The sequence below is a fragment of the Columba livia genome, chromosome 1 (assembly GCF_036013475.1).
Source record: "Columba livia isolate bColLiv1 breed racing homer chromosome 1, bColLiv1.pat.W.v2, whole genome shotgun sequence".
Taxonomy (NCBI): Eukaryota; Metazoa; Chordata; class Aves; order Columbiformes; family Columbidae; genus Columba; species Columba livia.
In genome coordinates, this window is record NC_088602.1 from 170,598,788 (window position 1) to 170,615,607 (window position 16,820).

General features: G+C 40.7%; 1 protein-coding gene across 2 annotated transcripts in view; it reads right to left on the reverse strand.

Moving 5' to 3' along the window:
• PLBD1 (phospholipase B domain containing 1) overlaps positions 1-16,820 on the reverse strand; it is a 40,344-nt gene that overhangs the window by 11,504 nt on the left and 12,020 nt on the right. For both annotated transcript variants that reach the window (XM_065045405.1, XM_065045411.1), the window contains exons 3-6: positions 12,893-12,976; positions 10,797-10,935; positions 3,983-4,147; positions 2,544-2,688 (exon numbers count right to left, since the gene is read on the reverse strand). In XM_065045405.1, the coding sequence (XP_064901477.1) occupies positions 2,544-2,688; positions 3,983-4,147; positions 10,797-10,935; positions 12,893-12,976 (533 nt within the window). The remainder of the gene's footprint in view (positions 1-2,543; positions 2,689-3,982; positions 4,148-10,796; positions 10,936-12,892; positions 12,977-16,820) is intronic.

A 16,820-nucleotide genomic window follows, 5' to 3' on the forward strand; every position in this document is an offset into this window, starting at 1 on the left:
CCCGTGTCAGACTCTACCTGGCACAAGCAAGCTTTTAAACAAGCCATCTCTGCAGACCCCAGCACCTCATAAAAGCGCCCTCGGATTTTGCACACTAGTGAACAGACCCTGACCATTTCAGCACAGTAGCAGGTGACTGTCAGATAGCCTCCCATCCACAAAAGTATCCCAGACATATAACTACAGAATCACAGAATGTTAGGGACTGGAAGGGACCTTGAAAGATCATCTAGTCCAATCCCCCTGCCGGAGCAGGAACACCTAGATGAGGTTACACAGGAAGGTGTCCAGGTGGGTTTTGAATGTCTTCAGAGTCGGAGACTCCACAACCCCCTGGGCAGCCTGTTCCAGTGCTCTGTCACCCTCACTGAGAAGTTTCTTCTCAAATTTAAGTGGAACCACTTGTGTCCCAGTTTGAACCCATTACCCCTTGTCCTACACCCACTAAAAATAAAATACTAAATGCTCTGCATGGCTGATCCTGACCCCCAATTTGAATCTGCAGCACAACGCAATAGTTGTGAAACAGAGCCACATTCTGCTGAAGGACAGTACTCTTCTCAAGAGTATTCCTGCTGAGAGGTATGAGATGCAAAATAACTTCCTGTACATTCAGCCGATGAACAGAGTTCACCTTGGCTTTCTACCAGGTTACACGGGCTTGGCAAAATTCCTTGCAGCAAGTGAGTGAAATTCCTCCAAGGGAATCAGAGATAAACCCAAGCTCTTGAAAGGCTGTACAGTTAGGCATTTGCCAGAATCACAGTATCACAGTATCACAGTATGTTTGGGATTGGAAGGGACCTCAAAAGATCATCTAGTCCAATCCCCCTGCTGGAGGAGGAACGCCTAGGTGAGGTCACACAGGAACATGTCCAGGCGGGTTTTGAATGTCTCCAGAGAAGGAGACTCCACAACCCCCCTGGGCAGCCTGTTCCAGTGTCTGTCACCCTCACTGAGAAGAAGTTTTTTCTCAAATTTAAGCGGAACCTCTTGTGTTCCAGCTTGATCCCATTACCCCTTGTCTTATCATTGTTTGCCACCAAGAAGAGCCTGGCTCCATCCTCATGGCACTCACCCTTTATATATTTATAAACGTTAATGAGGTCCCCCCTTAGTCTCCCCTCTTCTCCAAACTAAAGAGACCCAGCTCCCTCAGCCTTTCTTCATAAGGGAGGTGCTCCACTCCCTTAATCATCTTCGTTGCCCTACACTGGACTCTCTCCAGCAGTTCCCTGTCCTTCTGGAACTGAGGGGCCCAGAACTGGACACAATATTCCAGATGTGGTCTCACCAGGGCGGAGTAGAGGGGAAGGAGAACCTCTCTGGATCTACTAACCACCCCCCTTCTAATACACCCCAGGATGCCATTGGCCTTCCTGGCCACAAGGGCACACCTCTACTCCTTCCACAAAGCAAAAGTCCCAGTTGTCAGAAAATGCTGCATTCCTGAGGGTCACTGAGGATGGACAGAACCCCACAGGAAAACAAACAAACAAAAAAAGGCTTTAACATTAAATGAATGCAACTGCTTTTCAAAACAGTTTCCCAGTCATAATCTTGGGACTCCCTGCCACGAAGGACTCTTGCCTTTGTAGTAAGGCAGGCACAGTAATTCAACAAAGCACAGTTTGAAATCATCAGCCAACAAAATTTCATCAGAATCAGACAGTCTCTTAAGGCACATACCTCACTTTTTAAAGTTTACAAAGATTCTTGAGTGTTTGGGCATTTTTGAATTTGAAATTCCACCTTTAAAAACTTACACAACCCTTAGTCTTAGAGTTGCTTTCGTTTTTCATGTCCATGTTTCTTGGTGCTACTCTGGCAACAGCACATATTTTACTACTGAAACATTAACTGCTGGCAATTTCTAACATTCTTCCAGGGAAGTTGAGAATATTATGTGCTGCCTAATGTTCCCGAGGGAGATTTTAAATATTCTGGCTAGCTATATTACTAACACATGAAATAAGCATGGAAAAATATTCCCCTCTGCAACAGCTTACAGAGAAGCTGGAAGAGCGAGATGTGGAGGAAAAAACAAACAAGCAACAAACCAAACTGAAGGTTTGCTAACCCAACACTGAATAAGTCAATACAATTTCAAATGGCAAGTGTTGATACTCTCTAATAATGCCATTACAGCACGAGTCACTCGGCAGTGGTAAACAGAAGCACTCAAAACTGTTATTACCAAACACACCAATGCTACAGGCAAGGTGAGAAGTTCAACACTTGAGGTGACGGCAGACTACACCAGCAGAATTCAAAGCAGCACGTTTGTGCCAGTGGTAGAATATTAAACTAGTACTGTTCAGAGCACCGAGGGTGATTAATCAACAACAAAAGACAACGACAACATCGTGTTCAAGACAGAAAATTGCAGATGACATTTTGTCCTCTCAAAGGCTCAAAGTTTTAAGGTAGCTTGAAGCCAGTGCTTGTTGAGGTATCAACCTTATAGACAAGACATCTACAAGACAGTAAGATGGTCCATGCTATCTTGGATATTGACATTGTTATGGTTTTCTTGACTTTACCTGGGTAACTGCTGAATGAGACGCGGCTGGTGCTGGTGTCTGGATCACCTATATTGAAGTTCCAGTGCTTATATATTCTCAGTGTGGCTGCATATGTAAACCAACTGGAATGGGCAAAATATATATTCTCATATCCAGGCAGAACCTGGAAAACAGAAGTAGAAAGATTAATAATTTCAGATCCTATTATACTCTGAATGATTTGTACTTGATAGAAACTGGGAGAACAACTTGTTTTAAGTAGTTTGATTAATTGCATTGTTCAAGAAGCAGATTCTTGTGCTTTTAACTGTGTTCTTAACAATGAATTTCTGAAACCTCTGAAAATAATTCTTGTCTATGTGTTGTTTTCAAATAATCAGTTGCTATTTTTCAAAATGAAACAGCTTAGGGTTTTTTGTGACACCTGTGGGACACATGGAATGTTTTGTTTCCCCAGGTTTCTCTTGAATATTTGTACTTACATATTCACATCAGCTCTCTGCAAACATATCCAACATTAACTTAGAACGTGCTGTTTCTGTGAAAGTGCCTCTGGGTGACTTTAAAGAATTGAAATAAATGCAAGGAAATTAATTTTGAAAAGGTAAATACATATTGATAGGCCATATTTTCAAAGTATTTCCCTGCTTCTAAGATTTGTTGTTAGCTCAGAAACCTCTGGCAGTAGGCAAATGAATGCTTCTCAATTTAAGGTGAATATTGTTACTCTGGGATACATGGTGTCTTCATATGCTGATTAGATCTGTGATAATTTTAAGTGAAAAATTGAGTCACCACCATGACGTATCAGACACTTACTTTAAAAGGTTTTTTTATGTCATTACCCTCATTGGAAAGCTGTTCCAGAGTATCACTGTTAACACTTAGAAAACATCAGCTACTTGCACCCATTTGTTGTTCTGCTAGCACTGCCTTTTAGTTTAAGTAACCCTCTTCCTCCCTGCTTGTTTGCCCCATGTATTTTATAGACACAGCACCCCCTTTCAGACGTCACCTGGCTAGGTGAAGCCAATTACCCTCTCCCAGCCTCTTCTTCATGGTAGTTCCCCATTCCCTAGTCCAGGGGTGTCAAACTCATTTTCACTGGGGGCCACACCAGCATCGTGGTTGCCTTCAAAGGGCCAAACGTAATTTTAGGACTGTATAAATGTAGGAGTAGTTACAAAATTAGTTTGATAGCCCTGCCCTAGTAATTCTAGTAACTTTTCCCTGTCGATCTCCATGGTTTTGGTTTGGTTTGTTTTTTCCCTGCCTTGAAGACAAGTAAAAACAGACCCAGAATCCTATGGAGGCACAAACAACAACTGCGTAAAAGCACACTGATTGACGGAAGTCTCTTTATGCACATACAATGTACACAGTGAAGGCTCCAAAAATGGAGACTCATGACACGGCAAATCAGCACAGTCACCGGAGATTAAGTTCTTGGCGCTCACCTTGATGAGGGCAGAGCAGTGACCCATATCCCACTGGTATTTCCCATGGCCTCCTGGCTCCACGTTGCACTGCCCACTCCGTGCGGGATACTCAAACAATGCAGGAATGAGGTCCAACAGGTCTCCAACAGCATTCAGAAACTGGACATCAAAGACGCTCAGTGGCTACGGAAAGGGAGGAAAAGACCACAAGAAGCACTTTCAGACAGAAAAGCATCAGGACAGCCTGAGCTGCTATAATTTTTCTTTTGCTCTCGTAGAAGGCTCTTATGGGGTCTATGAAATACCTGCTCACAAGGTACAGATGCTCTAACTCAGTGTCAAATTAGGCACTGAGGTATTTTTAAGCATCTGGCCCTTGTAGTGGTATTACCAATGATAACATTTCTGACAAAAAAAGCAGACACTAGCAGTAACTTATATAAATTCAGTGTCTCTGCAAACAGCATACCAATCAGTCTGCTGCCACTGTTATGCTGGGATAAAAGTAAGATTTATTTTCTTTTTGGTTTATCCACATGCCTTTGAAGAGCCTCACATTAACAAACGCTCTGGGGAGTTTTCAGATTTTTATAAAGAATGCAATTTAAGACATGAAAAGGAGGAAGCAAATGAGGGAAGCAACAAGATATGTTAACAATACTAATCAAGTATGGAAGTAGCTGAAGAGAAGAAGTCGGTCAAAAGGCATTTGCTATGCTACATGCTTACAAAAATCCCTTATGGTTAGAGCTAGCCAGGGTTAAACGCACACTGCCTGTTGTGCAACACACTCTTCGGAACCTTCTCTTAATTTGCCTCTTCAAAAATACGAGCTTAACAGTGGTTTAACCTCAACCTCCAAAGACTGTTTTCTAAAACTTCCTTGTTCTTGCTTGCACTGTGCCCTCAGTAAAGGCAAGACTTAAGGAAAAGAAGTCAGAACGCACATCACTATGGATATGAATTGCAATTTTAGAATGGGACATAATCATATAGCAAAGAAACACACTGCTTGCAGTATAAATCACTGTCATTAAACCATATAGATGACCTCGCTACAAACCGCAGTAAAGAGGAGTCAAGGACACAGAAAAAGTAAACAGGGCTAAATCCATTTATTTTTTTTTTCCAGAAAGCTGCATTCAGGAATTTGTAACAGGAAAACAAAAATAATGTAAACTCTAGTCTATATATCTCAGGTGAAGGAATCAAAACTTCCCACAATGCTTACCAAGACACATGAGAGAAATAAGCCATTCTCACAACTAAAATCCCACATTACAGAAGTCCCTAAGAGCAGTTATAGTTTGAGAAGGAAAACCAAAGCAAACTTCAGGTTACATTGCTTAGTTCATCGTGTTTTTACTTTAAGGATCCAAACAGTGAGCAGCAAAGGCCACAACTGATAAACATCATGAGATGCATCTTTGGATAGTTTTAAACAACTCAGCGGTATGAATCATTTACAAACAAGTCCCAACAACTGCTGTCTCATTGGAACCTATATAGAGAGACCTGGAACTGTTTCAGCACAATTTTTCCCCATCCAGGGGCAGTTCAAGGTCTGCAAGCCCACCACGCAATGAGGAGAAGCTGGTTTTCAGTGTCCAATTTACAGAGGCACTACTGTACGGCACCACCAGGAGGGCAGCAAAGAGAATCGCACATGAGAACGCTCAGCCAGCCCTGAGACATCTGTTTGGCAAGTACATATTCTCCTCCATAAAACCTGCCTTCATTGCAACATATACAGGTAGCTACACTGATCCTGCTGCAGCATCACCTGGAATTGCCTGTATATTTTAAAGTCTCACATTTCTGTACTACCTTAAGCTCATTTCAAGTCAAAAATTCAGTAACTGCTAGGAAGCCCATTCAAGCTAGAACAAAGCTATCAGAATTATACACATAGAAAGGTGGCCAGAGAGCAGGAGGAAAGACCCATGCAAAGAAAGAAGCAAAGGTTATGTAAATTCCTAAGGCTCAACTGGGTGAGATTAGGCTACCAGCCAAAATATCAGAGAAGTAAAAGAGGAACTAGGTTGTCAAGTACCCACTAGGGTTCTGGCTTCTGTTTGCCCTTTTGAGGAAGGAAGCAAATTTTGTTCCAGTTTATTCCAAAAACTCATTGCTCTGCTTAGATAAACCTCGTTTTGCATTTAAGATTGTCTGATGCTCAGTGATAACACACAAGCACAGCGCAAAAAGGTTCTACAATCTCAATCAAACAACGCATTCAAACAGAAGACTTTATAGTCTCCACGCAGGCCAAAGCTGGGAATTTCAGGAGTGGCCTGAAGCATCTGCCACAAGGCTGAGAGCCCCAGTTCAGGAATTAACTACAGCTTATTTCCAGGATATACTGAGAAGTTAATCAGTGTCCACCAGCAAGAATTAGACCAAATAAAAAAAACAATTAAAAGTGCTTAATATAAGGCATACTAAAATGTTTTATGATCACCTTCTCCCATCTCACACAGCAATGTCAGAAAAACTCCTTGCATTCATGGTTTACATTTTGAAGAAGAGTGAATGAATGAGCTAAATGGACAAGTAAAGAGATGGTAGAGCCATGACAAAAGAAAAAGTCCTGTTGCTAGAATGTGTGGCTCCTCCCCTAGGGTCCTGTCCTGAACAGCAAAAAATCAACCCCCAGATTGAGTTTGAGTTTCATCAGCTATAAGGAGAAATCAACTTGGAAAGGGGAGCAGATATGCAAGAACCAACCTTAAATGCTTGCCTACATGGGACATTAAAATAGACATCATCCTGTAACAATCGTTTTCCAGTAACTTCTCCATGCGTGAGCATTCTCATCACAAAATAAGGAAGTACGAACAGAGAGCTGTCCCAGAATCATTGTGCTACTATAAAACTCTGACAACCTCCTTATTCAAGGGTAATTTCCCTGTGTAGACAAGCCCTAGATTAATCACAGCGTTGGTAGAGCATTAGGCAGATGAAAAGGTTTAATATTCTTTGAGTGCCCCTCCCTCAGAAATTGTCTTGACAAAAGGGTTGGGTTTGTTTACTGGATACAAAATGTTGCTAAACCAGATGGAATAATGTCACACTTTAACAGGAAAATGTATTTAGATTTTGACATCATTCTTAATGATGCCTGTAAATATCAAATGCAAAATACAGAAGTTCACAATATACATTGCCTTCATGCAGGTCTCAATGGAAGCACCTACCTAAAACAGCCCTGCAGGAAACCAAACTTGATGCAATTAAAAAAAAAAAAAAAGGTTTAGAACAGTAAACTACAAGACATCTGCTTCATACACATAGGAATAACAAATATGTACTAGTACTACTATCAAACAGTTCAGAGTGCAACTCAATTTTTCTTTCTTAGTCAGGCTCAGTCATTTGTGGCAGACACAACAGTTCTACAGCGTTCAAGTGAAGGAGACCTGAAGTTCAGAGTAGAAAAGAAAAACAGAACTTTGAACGACCTGTGTGCACATAAAGCAACTCTCATTTAAGCACTCTGTGGAAGCTACCAGCATTGCACAAGACAAAGGAACATCGGGTCACTTCACTTGCCTTCCTCAAATAAGTGCACATCAACTAAGCCACCACATGTAAAGCTCCAGCTACTTGTAAGTTTGAAAAAGTATCTATCTTGCTGATAAGAAACCTCAACAAATGAAGTCTGCAAGATTAAAGTCAGATTAGCTATTGATACAGCTTGTTTCCATTCTCCTGAAAACAGAACATTTTTGTTGGACTTTGCCCAATGCTCAGTGTTGAAATCCACAGACTCTGAAAACGCAGTCCCTTTCCTCCAACTTTTGACCTCTCCTTGTTAACCAACCCCTCAGTGCTCAGGAGAGCACTGTGTCCATGGACAAGCATTCATGGGGAGCAGGCCAGTGGAGGGTAGGGGAGACGGTGTGAAAATTTAAGAAACTTGAAATCCATCTCCTCTCCTTCTCTTCCCCATGTCTCGGATTTCTTGAGACTTAGAGAGAAAAGACTTCCCATGCTTTCTTCTGCAATATTTAGCCTTCTTTTAAGCTCAGGACATGGCGGGGGAAAACTTTCCCTCTGCACTTAAAGAGCAATTAGAGAGTAACCAGTTGTATTTAGAAGAATGCATAGTTTTTCCATATAGCAGTTAGAACACCAGGCAACAAAATAGAGCCTGTCATGTGTTAGGGTTGTGTTGGGGTTTTTTTGTTTGTTTGGCTTTGGGGTTTTTTTGTGTGTGTTTTGGTTTTGTGGGGTTTTTTTGGGAGGTGGCATTGTTCAAAAGAAAAAACAAGACCACCACACACACACAACCACCACACAAGATATACTCAATATTTCTTGCGTTCACTACCACCGTGAATGCAAACTACTGCACCGCAAGGGATCAAAAGATAAACTCATTCTCAGTGGTAATCCTAAAACAATACACATATAGAAATTATTCCTTTTTTAATTAAATGGAAGTATTACCTAGGAAAACATGCAATAAGAATGAGATTTGCTTTTAAAAACACACAGAATTTGTCATGGGGGCTTTCAGTAAGAAGTTTAATTATTTTTAAGGTGAGAAATGAATAATAGAAATAGTAAATGCTTTTTACTGCAGTTGTTGCCCAAAGATCAAAACAGCATTGGATAAATTGAACCAAAGTTTAATACTTAGAAATAAGAAAAAAGCCCCATCTATTACATGAATTTATTTGCCAAACATTCTTCTTACTAACAACCCAAGGAACCTTCTTAAAATTATTGTAATACGTACTGCAAGAGCAAAGCTTAAAACAGCCTCTTTGAAGGGCAGGTTGTTCTTCAGTCACAAAGAAGGAAGATACTGTTGCTCTTCTCAGAGGGGTTTGTGTGTGTTTTGTTTGTTAGTTTGGTTTTGGTGTTTTCAGTTTTTTGTTTGGTGTTTTTTTGGGTTTGTGTTTTGTTTGTTTGGGTTGGGTGTTTTGTTTTGGTTGGTTGGGTTTGGTTTTTTACCTACCAACAGTTAACAGATGCTGGGTTGATTCTCAGGTAAGTGGATGTGTCAAAGGTAGAATATTCATCACTAACATTGCATCTGCATCTGTTTTTATTGTCCGTATAAGCAACAATCTTCTAGCTTTTCATTTCCTGAAGGGGTCTTAACAGCAGCAAATACATACACTAATAGCACTGTTGTAGCCTAGTCTACCAAAAGTATTTTCAAAGTAGCATGGTATCCAACAAAGTGAATTGCACTACTTTTGCAGGGCTGTCATGTTGATGCCAAGGAAAACCAAAATGTAGGTGCAAAAGCAGTTTTCCAACTTGTGCTCAAAGGTAGGAGACTGACGTTAATTTATTTGCTCTGGCAAACAGAGGAAATTGCAGCACCATCTCAAGTGAGAAATACAGACACAGGGAAATAGTTTGCTTTTAATAAAAAAGCATGGATCCCTACATGGGTGATAATGCCAAAAGCTAAAATTGTGAATGGCATAGGGAGGAGTCAAAATAAAACCCACCATCTGTTCCAGGCACATTTGGGAAAAGAATTACATATATCCACTGCATAGAACTGAAAAACAGAGTACACAGATATTTCAAACTGAACCACATATTTGAACTTTCACTAAATGCACCGTTTTATATAGGTATGCTGATGATATATCTGAAAAGAAGATTCATAATGACTCTCTCTTTAGAGGTCAGTGCTTTTTAATATCAAACACACAGTTAAATAAGTAAGTATCAGGGAATACATGTTGCAGGTAGGACATACCTATTATGAAGAAATAGCTCAGGCACAAACTAGCACTTTCCCCTCCCCCATCTGAATCTAAAGGATTCTGAAGTAACCAAAAGAACTGATGAGCTTTGCAGGGCTCTTCAGATACAGGTGTTATGAAAGGGAATTAATAAGTTCTTCTCCTAGAAAGTCAAGGTTTCTTAGTATCTTTCTTATAACTCAGGCCCATAAGGATGGATCTTCCCATTATTCTTAACAGTCTTTTTAGTCTGAGCTGATTCTCCATTCATGAAAGCCTGAGAGCAAGTTCTAATGCAAGAAAGAGGTGTGCATGCAACTAAACCCCAACTATTTCTTATTTAGCCCTCCCAACTTCTCTAAATTCTTGATATGGTTAAACCAAGACAAAAGGGGTCAACTACAATTATTCAAGTCCTCCCTCTCACATTGAGAAACCTATTAGACATTAGACATAAGGACAGCATTGTAATTACAATAGCTTTACTGGAGTTAATGGAGCTCTGCTATTGCATACAAGCTGATGATCTGGAACACAATTCTAATTGAATTTAAAAAAAACCAAACCCACACACATATCCTATTTGGCCTGCCACAGCACTGACCATGTATTTTGTAATGGTAGACTTCAGAAAACTAGAACACATTTAGCAATATAAAATATACTCCAAAATACAGTCTTTTTAGATTTGAAATCTGATGCTTGGAAATAAGAATGAAAGCTTTTAATTCACTCCCGACCTGCTGATTCATGCTATTGTAGCTACACTTTGTACCTAGAGTGTCACTTGCTCAATAACAGATGTAAAGTGACAACAGCAAGCACTTCAGAAGTGTCTGTCCTTTCAACATTCACACGTGGCTACAAAAGCCATTCCCAATCTAATCAGCTCATGAGCGCCGAGGGTTCCAAGTCCAGTGCAAATGATCTGCAGTAACATGACCCAAGTGCTCAGTCACATTATCTACTTCGAACTGCCACTGAAGGTTTTATAGAACTGCACGCAGAATGAGTACTTGCCACTAATTATCTTTTGTTTAATATCAGATTCCCTTCTCCCATCTTTGTCTGCTGACATCCCATCCCCAGCTACTGAAAAAGACATGCAGTAATCTTACTGTTTGTTTCTGTAGTTTAGCCCACTCGAGGGCTCCCATGTACAGACCATCCAACTGTGCAATAATATAGCCAGCATGCCTCCAAAAGGGATCATCCTTATTATTTCTGATTTGTTGTCTTGTCCATTGATCTTGTTTCCTGCAGAGGAACAAACAGGTTGGGGTTTTCTTGTTTTTGTTTTAGAGTATAATTGATAACGCAAGGAAGGGGCAAATGTATTATGACCCAGATGAACCAACCTTCCTACTGTTTTGAGGCAAATCATGTTTTGGAAATCCTGTAGACATAAATGTTATATCCTCCGGGTGTTTTTGTTCAGATCCATGCAACATACCCTACAGCAGTATGCCTCTACCAGACTTCAATATCAAAGAAATAGTTGGACTCCACCTCTGTGGGTTACTCTGCTACATCAGATAAAGCATCCCCTTATGGTCAGTAAAGGGAAACAAGCATTTGACAGGTCAGATGAATCATTCCCTTGTAAATCCCTGTTTAAGAATAAAACAGACTGACCTTCAAAGAGCCTATTTCTCTTCCTTACTTTCCCGTGCAATGAAGGTGCGCTGCTCTTGCTGCTCAAACACTGCATAAGGACTAGCGCTATCCTCCTCCTCCGAGGAAAAGGTGGGAAGCCAAACACAACCATCCCATGTGCCAAAACCAGTCAAGACGTTCCTGTCTAAATAACCCAGGTTCCTATCTAAATAACCCAGGTTTAGAGCAAGAGGCAACACAAGCTGAACAGACCCTCTTGGCAAGAACAACCAACATTGAAAGGATCTCCCAGAGTTCCCTCCTTTGCTGTGCGCAAAGGGTCATAGAAGAACCACAGGTGTTAGTCAGGACCAGACTCCAGCCTCTTCCAGCCTCCTGTATCTATCCATCCAGTGTCACATACAGCAGCAAAAAAAGGGAGAGAATGCACCTGGCAAGGAAGCAGACTCTTCCAGCAGTCTGTGGGTGACAGAACCAGCCAGACTTAGCTTTCTGGAAGCAACAAGACGCAAGAAGTCAGAGGAAATGGGGATATGATCAGGGCATTTGGGGCTAAAGATTTTCAGGACAATGCCAGCAGCCCATACTGCAAGATTGCTATTCAGTAAAGCAGCGATGCAGAAGTCCAGGACCTAGGCAAGAGAAAAATTATACAAGGCCACCCAGTATTTCTCCCAACAAAGCATCTTGGGGGATACAGCTGCTACACTGAGTCATTCTGGAAAAAACAAAACAAAACCAAACCACACTCATTGATACAGTAGCTAGCCCGTTTTTCTCACAAGGAGGATGACAATGCAGAAGAATGATAGTAAGGGAACACTAAGATTTCATTTTTTTTCTCTTCTTTTTGGATAAGCTAAACCAAATCAACTTTGTATATGCATACCAAAACCAGAACTAGTCAGATACATAACCCCTTGTGGAATGCACAAGACAAGGGAAAGACTGAAAAAAATAGTCTCCAGAAATGACTAAAGTTTCACATCAATATTTGTAATGGAAGAAAACATAAGTCTAAGCAGATTTAAATAAGTGGTAATCACAGCTGAATTTCCCAGTATCTGGCCTGGTTCTCCTCCCACTTGTAGCTTCCTACCAGTGTAGCTGCATTATTTGAGCAGAATTACTTTTTATTTATACAGCTGAAGAGAAAAGGGATCAGGACTTTTGTGATTAGAGCAGAATTTATGTCAGTGGTAGAATAAACAAAATGCTAACCTAACAGCAGAAGGAAAGGATACACAGTGCAAAAAGATTAAGGTACCAAGAGACCACACTGTTCAGTGTGGTATCCAAAATAACAGCTTTTTAGAAAAGGATTTTGACTAGAATGACATTCAGAATTCATTGGCATTATCCACACCCCTTTGGAGCCATGGTTTTAAACATTTCTTGGAAAGAATCAGAATTAAGGAAAGGCATATGCCCTTCTTCATGTATATTTAGAAGGTTTTTTATGCTAATGGAATTCAGAAGGAAAGGAAGCATATATTTTCTTTAGTCCATAAGGAAGAGAATAAAAAACCCTTGAAAATTTTGTCACTCTCCAACCCGAAGTCTTGAGTAAATTCTTTTCGTATAACTAAATACATACGCCATAAAATTCTGAACTCCACTTCGAACTGCAGGATTCTTAATTAACTGTGGATACATATTTGCAGCATGGTCATACATGTGCCTGAAAGAACAAGAGTAGAAGAAGTTATTTGTTTGCATCTTCCATTCCTTTTGCTTACCAAATCACTGGTCAACAAGCACCAATAGACAAGCACTACAGTCCACAGAGTAAGCTTTTCCAAATCACAGAAATTACTTCATATCTTTATTGCCTGACAAGCAGCAAAGGTAACAGAAATGGATTGTTGAAATTTAACATAAATGACCCTGCTAACACCTGCTCAAACTGCTGTACAATGGAAAAAGAAGCAAGAATGAAATTGAACTACTCCATGGCAAAACTTCACATTCAGGGAATATTTGTAGGCCAGAAGCATCTTGGAAGCCTTAAAATGTTACTTTAAATCACAACAAAAATAATTTACTGGAGAGCTGTTCTATTTGCAACCAAGAAAACAGAGGTGAGGAGAATATAATTTGCTGATTCAGTTGTGAGACAGAATTTCAGCCTTTAATCTAGCAGGTTTTACTTACTATTAACCCTACTGATTGAGCTAAATCTCTCTATTTTAAAGCTCGTACGCATTGATCCTACATGTTCCCATAGCAACTCCTACTCTTGCCAGCCATAAACAGACTCAGCTTCATCAAGACCAAAATTATTGTGATTTTTTAATTCAGTTGGCTGCTTCATCCCCATTAACTAACACAAGCAAAAGTTGTGAGGCTTTTATTTGGTTGGTTGATTGGCTGCTTTTTGGTTATTTTGTTGAAGTAAAAGACTTTACATTTCAAGATGAAATCAACTGCCAAAAATTGCTCAGGAGCCCAAATGTTAAAAAAATCACCCTTCTGTTTTAGGTCAAAAATTTAACTGTCTGATCCAAGCCAGAACTAAACTTTTGGATTTTCTCATTCTTCATAATTTGGGTCAAACTTAAGCACCTTTTTTTAAGCCAGTAAAAAAAAAAAATGGTTGGAGGGTAGTCAGGGATAAATATTTAGTTCTGGGTGGAAATCAGCAGAAAAATATTTCAGTGAGGTCCAGAGTTGGTAGAACTACATCAGTCATTAGTAAAATTAGCTCCTACCAAGTGCTGAGAGAAAGAAAACAGACTAAGAAACAGATACCAGCCTCAAGGAAAGTACATGCCAGCAGGACAGATTTCCCTGCATTAAAAAGTCATGAGGGCAACTTCCTCTGAGAGGGATGCAGACGGGAGCTCTTCCCCATTTCCCTCACAGCATAATTTGAGAACACAGCCCAAGATGACTGAATGGTTTGCTGATAATTAGAGAATCATCCACCAACCTTCTCCCCTCTCTTTCTGTCCCCTGCCCCATTCCCAGCTGTTTAAGTACTTGAATGCATGACCCTGCTGCCTTAGCTCTGGTACCATTCTGAATACCAAATCTAATTGTCAGCACACATTGAGGAAAAACACTAACCCAGCAAAAAAGGGAATATATTTTTCTGGCAGTTTGTAGTTTGAATCAGGTTGTTACATAGACAGACAAGCAACAGAGGTAGTGCATGAAGGCAGCTCTACAGTATTTCTAAATGGACTGATGCATGAAAGGGCAGACACAAGTTGGGGGTTCGATCTGTGGAGGGAGGTGCTGAGGCACGAGGGGAACATTCAGCAGCTTCACACCATTACACCTTTCACAAAACTGCAGCCATAGTATCAGTTTTAGATCTAGAGTTTCCTTCTCCTGTTGAACACAAGACTACATGCTATAATCATAACCTACTCTGAACAGACAGATCAATATTCTCCACCGCTGCAGTCACAAAGAATTTGGCAAATAAAAATCTGAAGTAAATTTAGGAAGGAAATTATAGGGTAACACACTCCATACTGCAAGTCAGAGCTGTCATGGCACTGGAGAAGAGGAGCAACTGGCACGAGACCATCCCATCCATCTGGCAGACGGTCTTTTGCGAACCAGATAAGGAGGATAAAAGCAGCCAGGATACTACTCTAATCACTGCCTAGGCCAGGACACATGGCCAGGCTTCCACATTCAACCATCAGTTCTACTCTCTTCGTTTTGCACTCCAAAGTTATGCAACACAAGGCAGATTTTACACTTGTAGTATCTTTAAGCTGTGATGCCTAATATAGAGACTGGGTTAGTTCAGAACCAGTGGACTGAAAACAGCCTCTTCAATGGCCTTCCTTCTTGTATATGCTAACAGAGGACACACAATTCCTGGAAATGATTTTTCTTTTTTAAATGCCCAAGGTTGAGAATGTTTCCCCTAGTAGCACTGTTGTTTGTGGGGTTTTTTGGGGTAGTTTTTCTTTTTTGGCTTTGTTGTTTTGTTCGTGGGGCCTTTTGTTTTTGTTGGAGTTTTGATTGGGTTTGTTTGGTTGGTTTTTGTGGCTTTTCTTTTTTGCTTTAACAAAGCTCCTATGTACGTGGCTTGCATGTTTTTCTAAGGGTATTATCCTCTGAAGTAAATTGGATCATTATAGTAAGGTAAGGCTTTGCAACTGTATCTAAGGCCAAAAGCAAGGCAATTACAAAGCTGGGACAAGAATTCAAAGTCTAAAAGCAGCAAAGTAAAGCCCTGCTTCTTCAAATTAGAGAGGAAGATGACAGGACTCAGGTCAGCTGAGGTTGTATCAGGAAAAAAAGTACAATTAATGTTGCATCAAATTTAAATACTGCTCTTAGGCACCCGGCATGCTCCAATTGCAACTGATTAAAAGTATATGCTTAATGCCACAGATTTGGATGAGCTCTGCCATTCCCCAAGTAAAGCAAGGCCTCATTAGCACTTGCGTTTGTAATGGGGGAAAATAATTCATACGCAAGAAAACTGCAGCAAACATGTTTGGCTGAATGACAGGACTGGACCTTACAGAGACTGGTGATAAAAACAAATGTCTGACCTCCAGACACTACAGACTCGAATTAGATTTATTCCACCCCTAACTACATGTTTTCAAAATAAACAGCTACTATCTAAATCAGGTGATGACACTAGAAAGATGAATCATGCTCTAGCAAAGGCCTGTGTTTCTACCCTTACTGGTAAACGGGTCTGACTAACTTGTTTTTTCTTTTTCCTGCCACAGACCTATATAGCTGGAGCTGAGATTAATTCTTCCCTGGTAATCTGAAACAAGACAGTCCCAGCATGTTTCTTTTTCTTTTCTTAATCTGGTTATCTTACATTCTGCTTAGGTTCCTACTAAGGACAAAGCATACACTTTTAGGAGAGTATTTTGTCGCCCTTTTGCTTTCATTATGAGGTCTAACTGTGTCTAGAAACCCTCCTTCATGACCTAAGTGTAATGTAAGAACTGAGCTAGCTGAGAATTCCTGGAGATCTCCAAACTGCAGGCACTCTGAAGCTGGAGGTTCTGCTCGCCAGACAGCTTCTGCAGGAATGTGTATTTTAGCTTAGGATCAGGCTTGCATCATACCTTCCCAAGAGTGAATCACATCAGAGCTCTTCCTGGTAGGACTTCAGGGTTTCTACAAAGGGCCACCTTGGGTCGTAGCTACTTCATGGAATCATTGCCACAAACAGATGCAAGACAGCTGTAGACCTTGGAGATGTCCAGGCTACAGGTAGCAATGTGCTAGAGGGCCCTTCAATTACCAGGCACACCCAGTGTATTCATGCTGAGGGCCATGGCTGAGCCACCCCAGGTGGTGCTTGGACAGCCAAGTCATGCAAGCATCTTTGCTGCAGTAGCTAAGTGGCTGTTGATGCAAACAAAGCCTTCACCACAGCCAAACATCTTGTTAGATTATTCCTTGTTGTTACCAAGTTTTTAGAAAGGAAGGTTAAGCTGTGTGCAGCTGCTGTGGGCACTGATATTTGCAAAAGCAGAATGAGAGTGTTGGAGACACCTTCTCATAAAAGAAGTCACACTGGTGCTGGA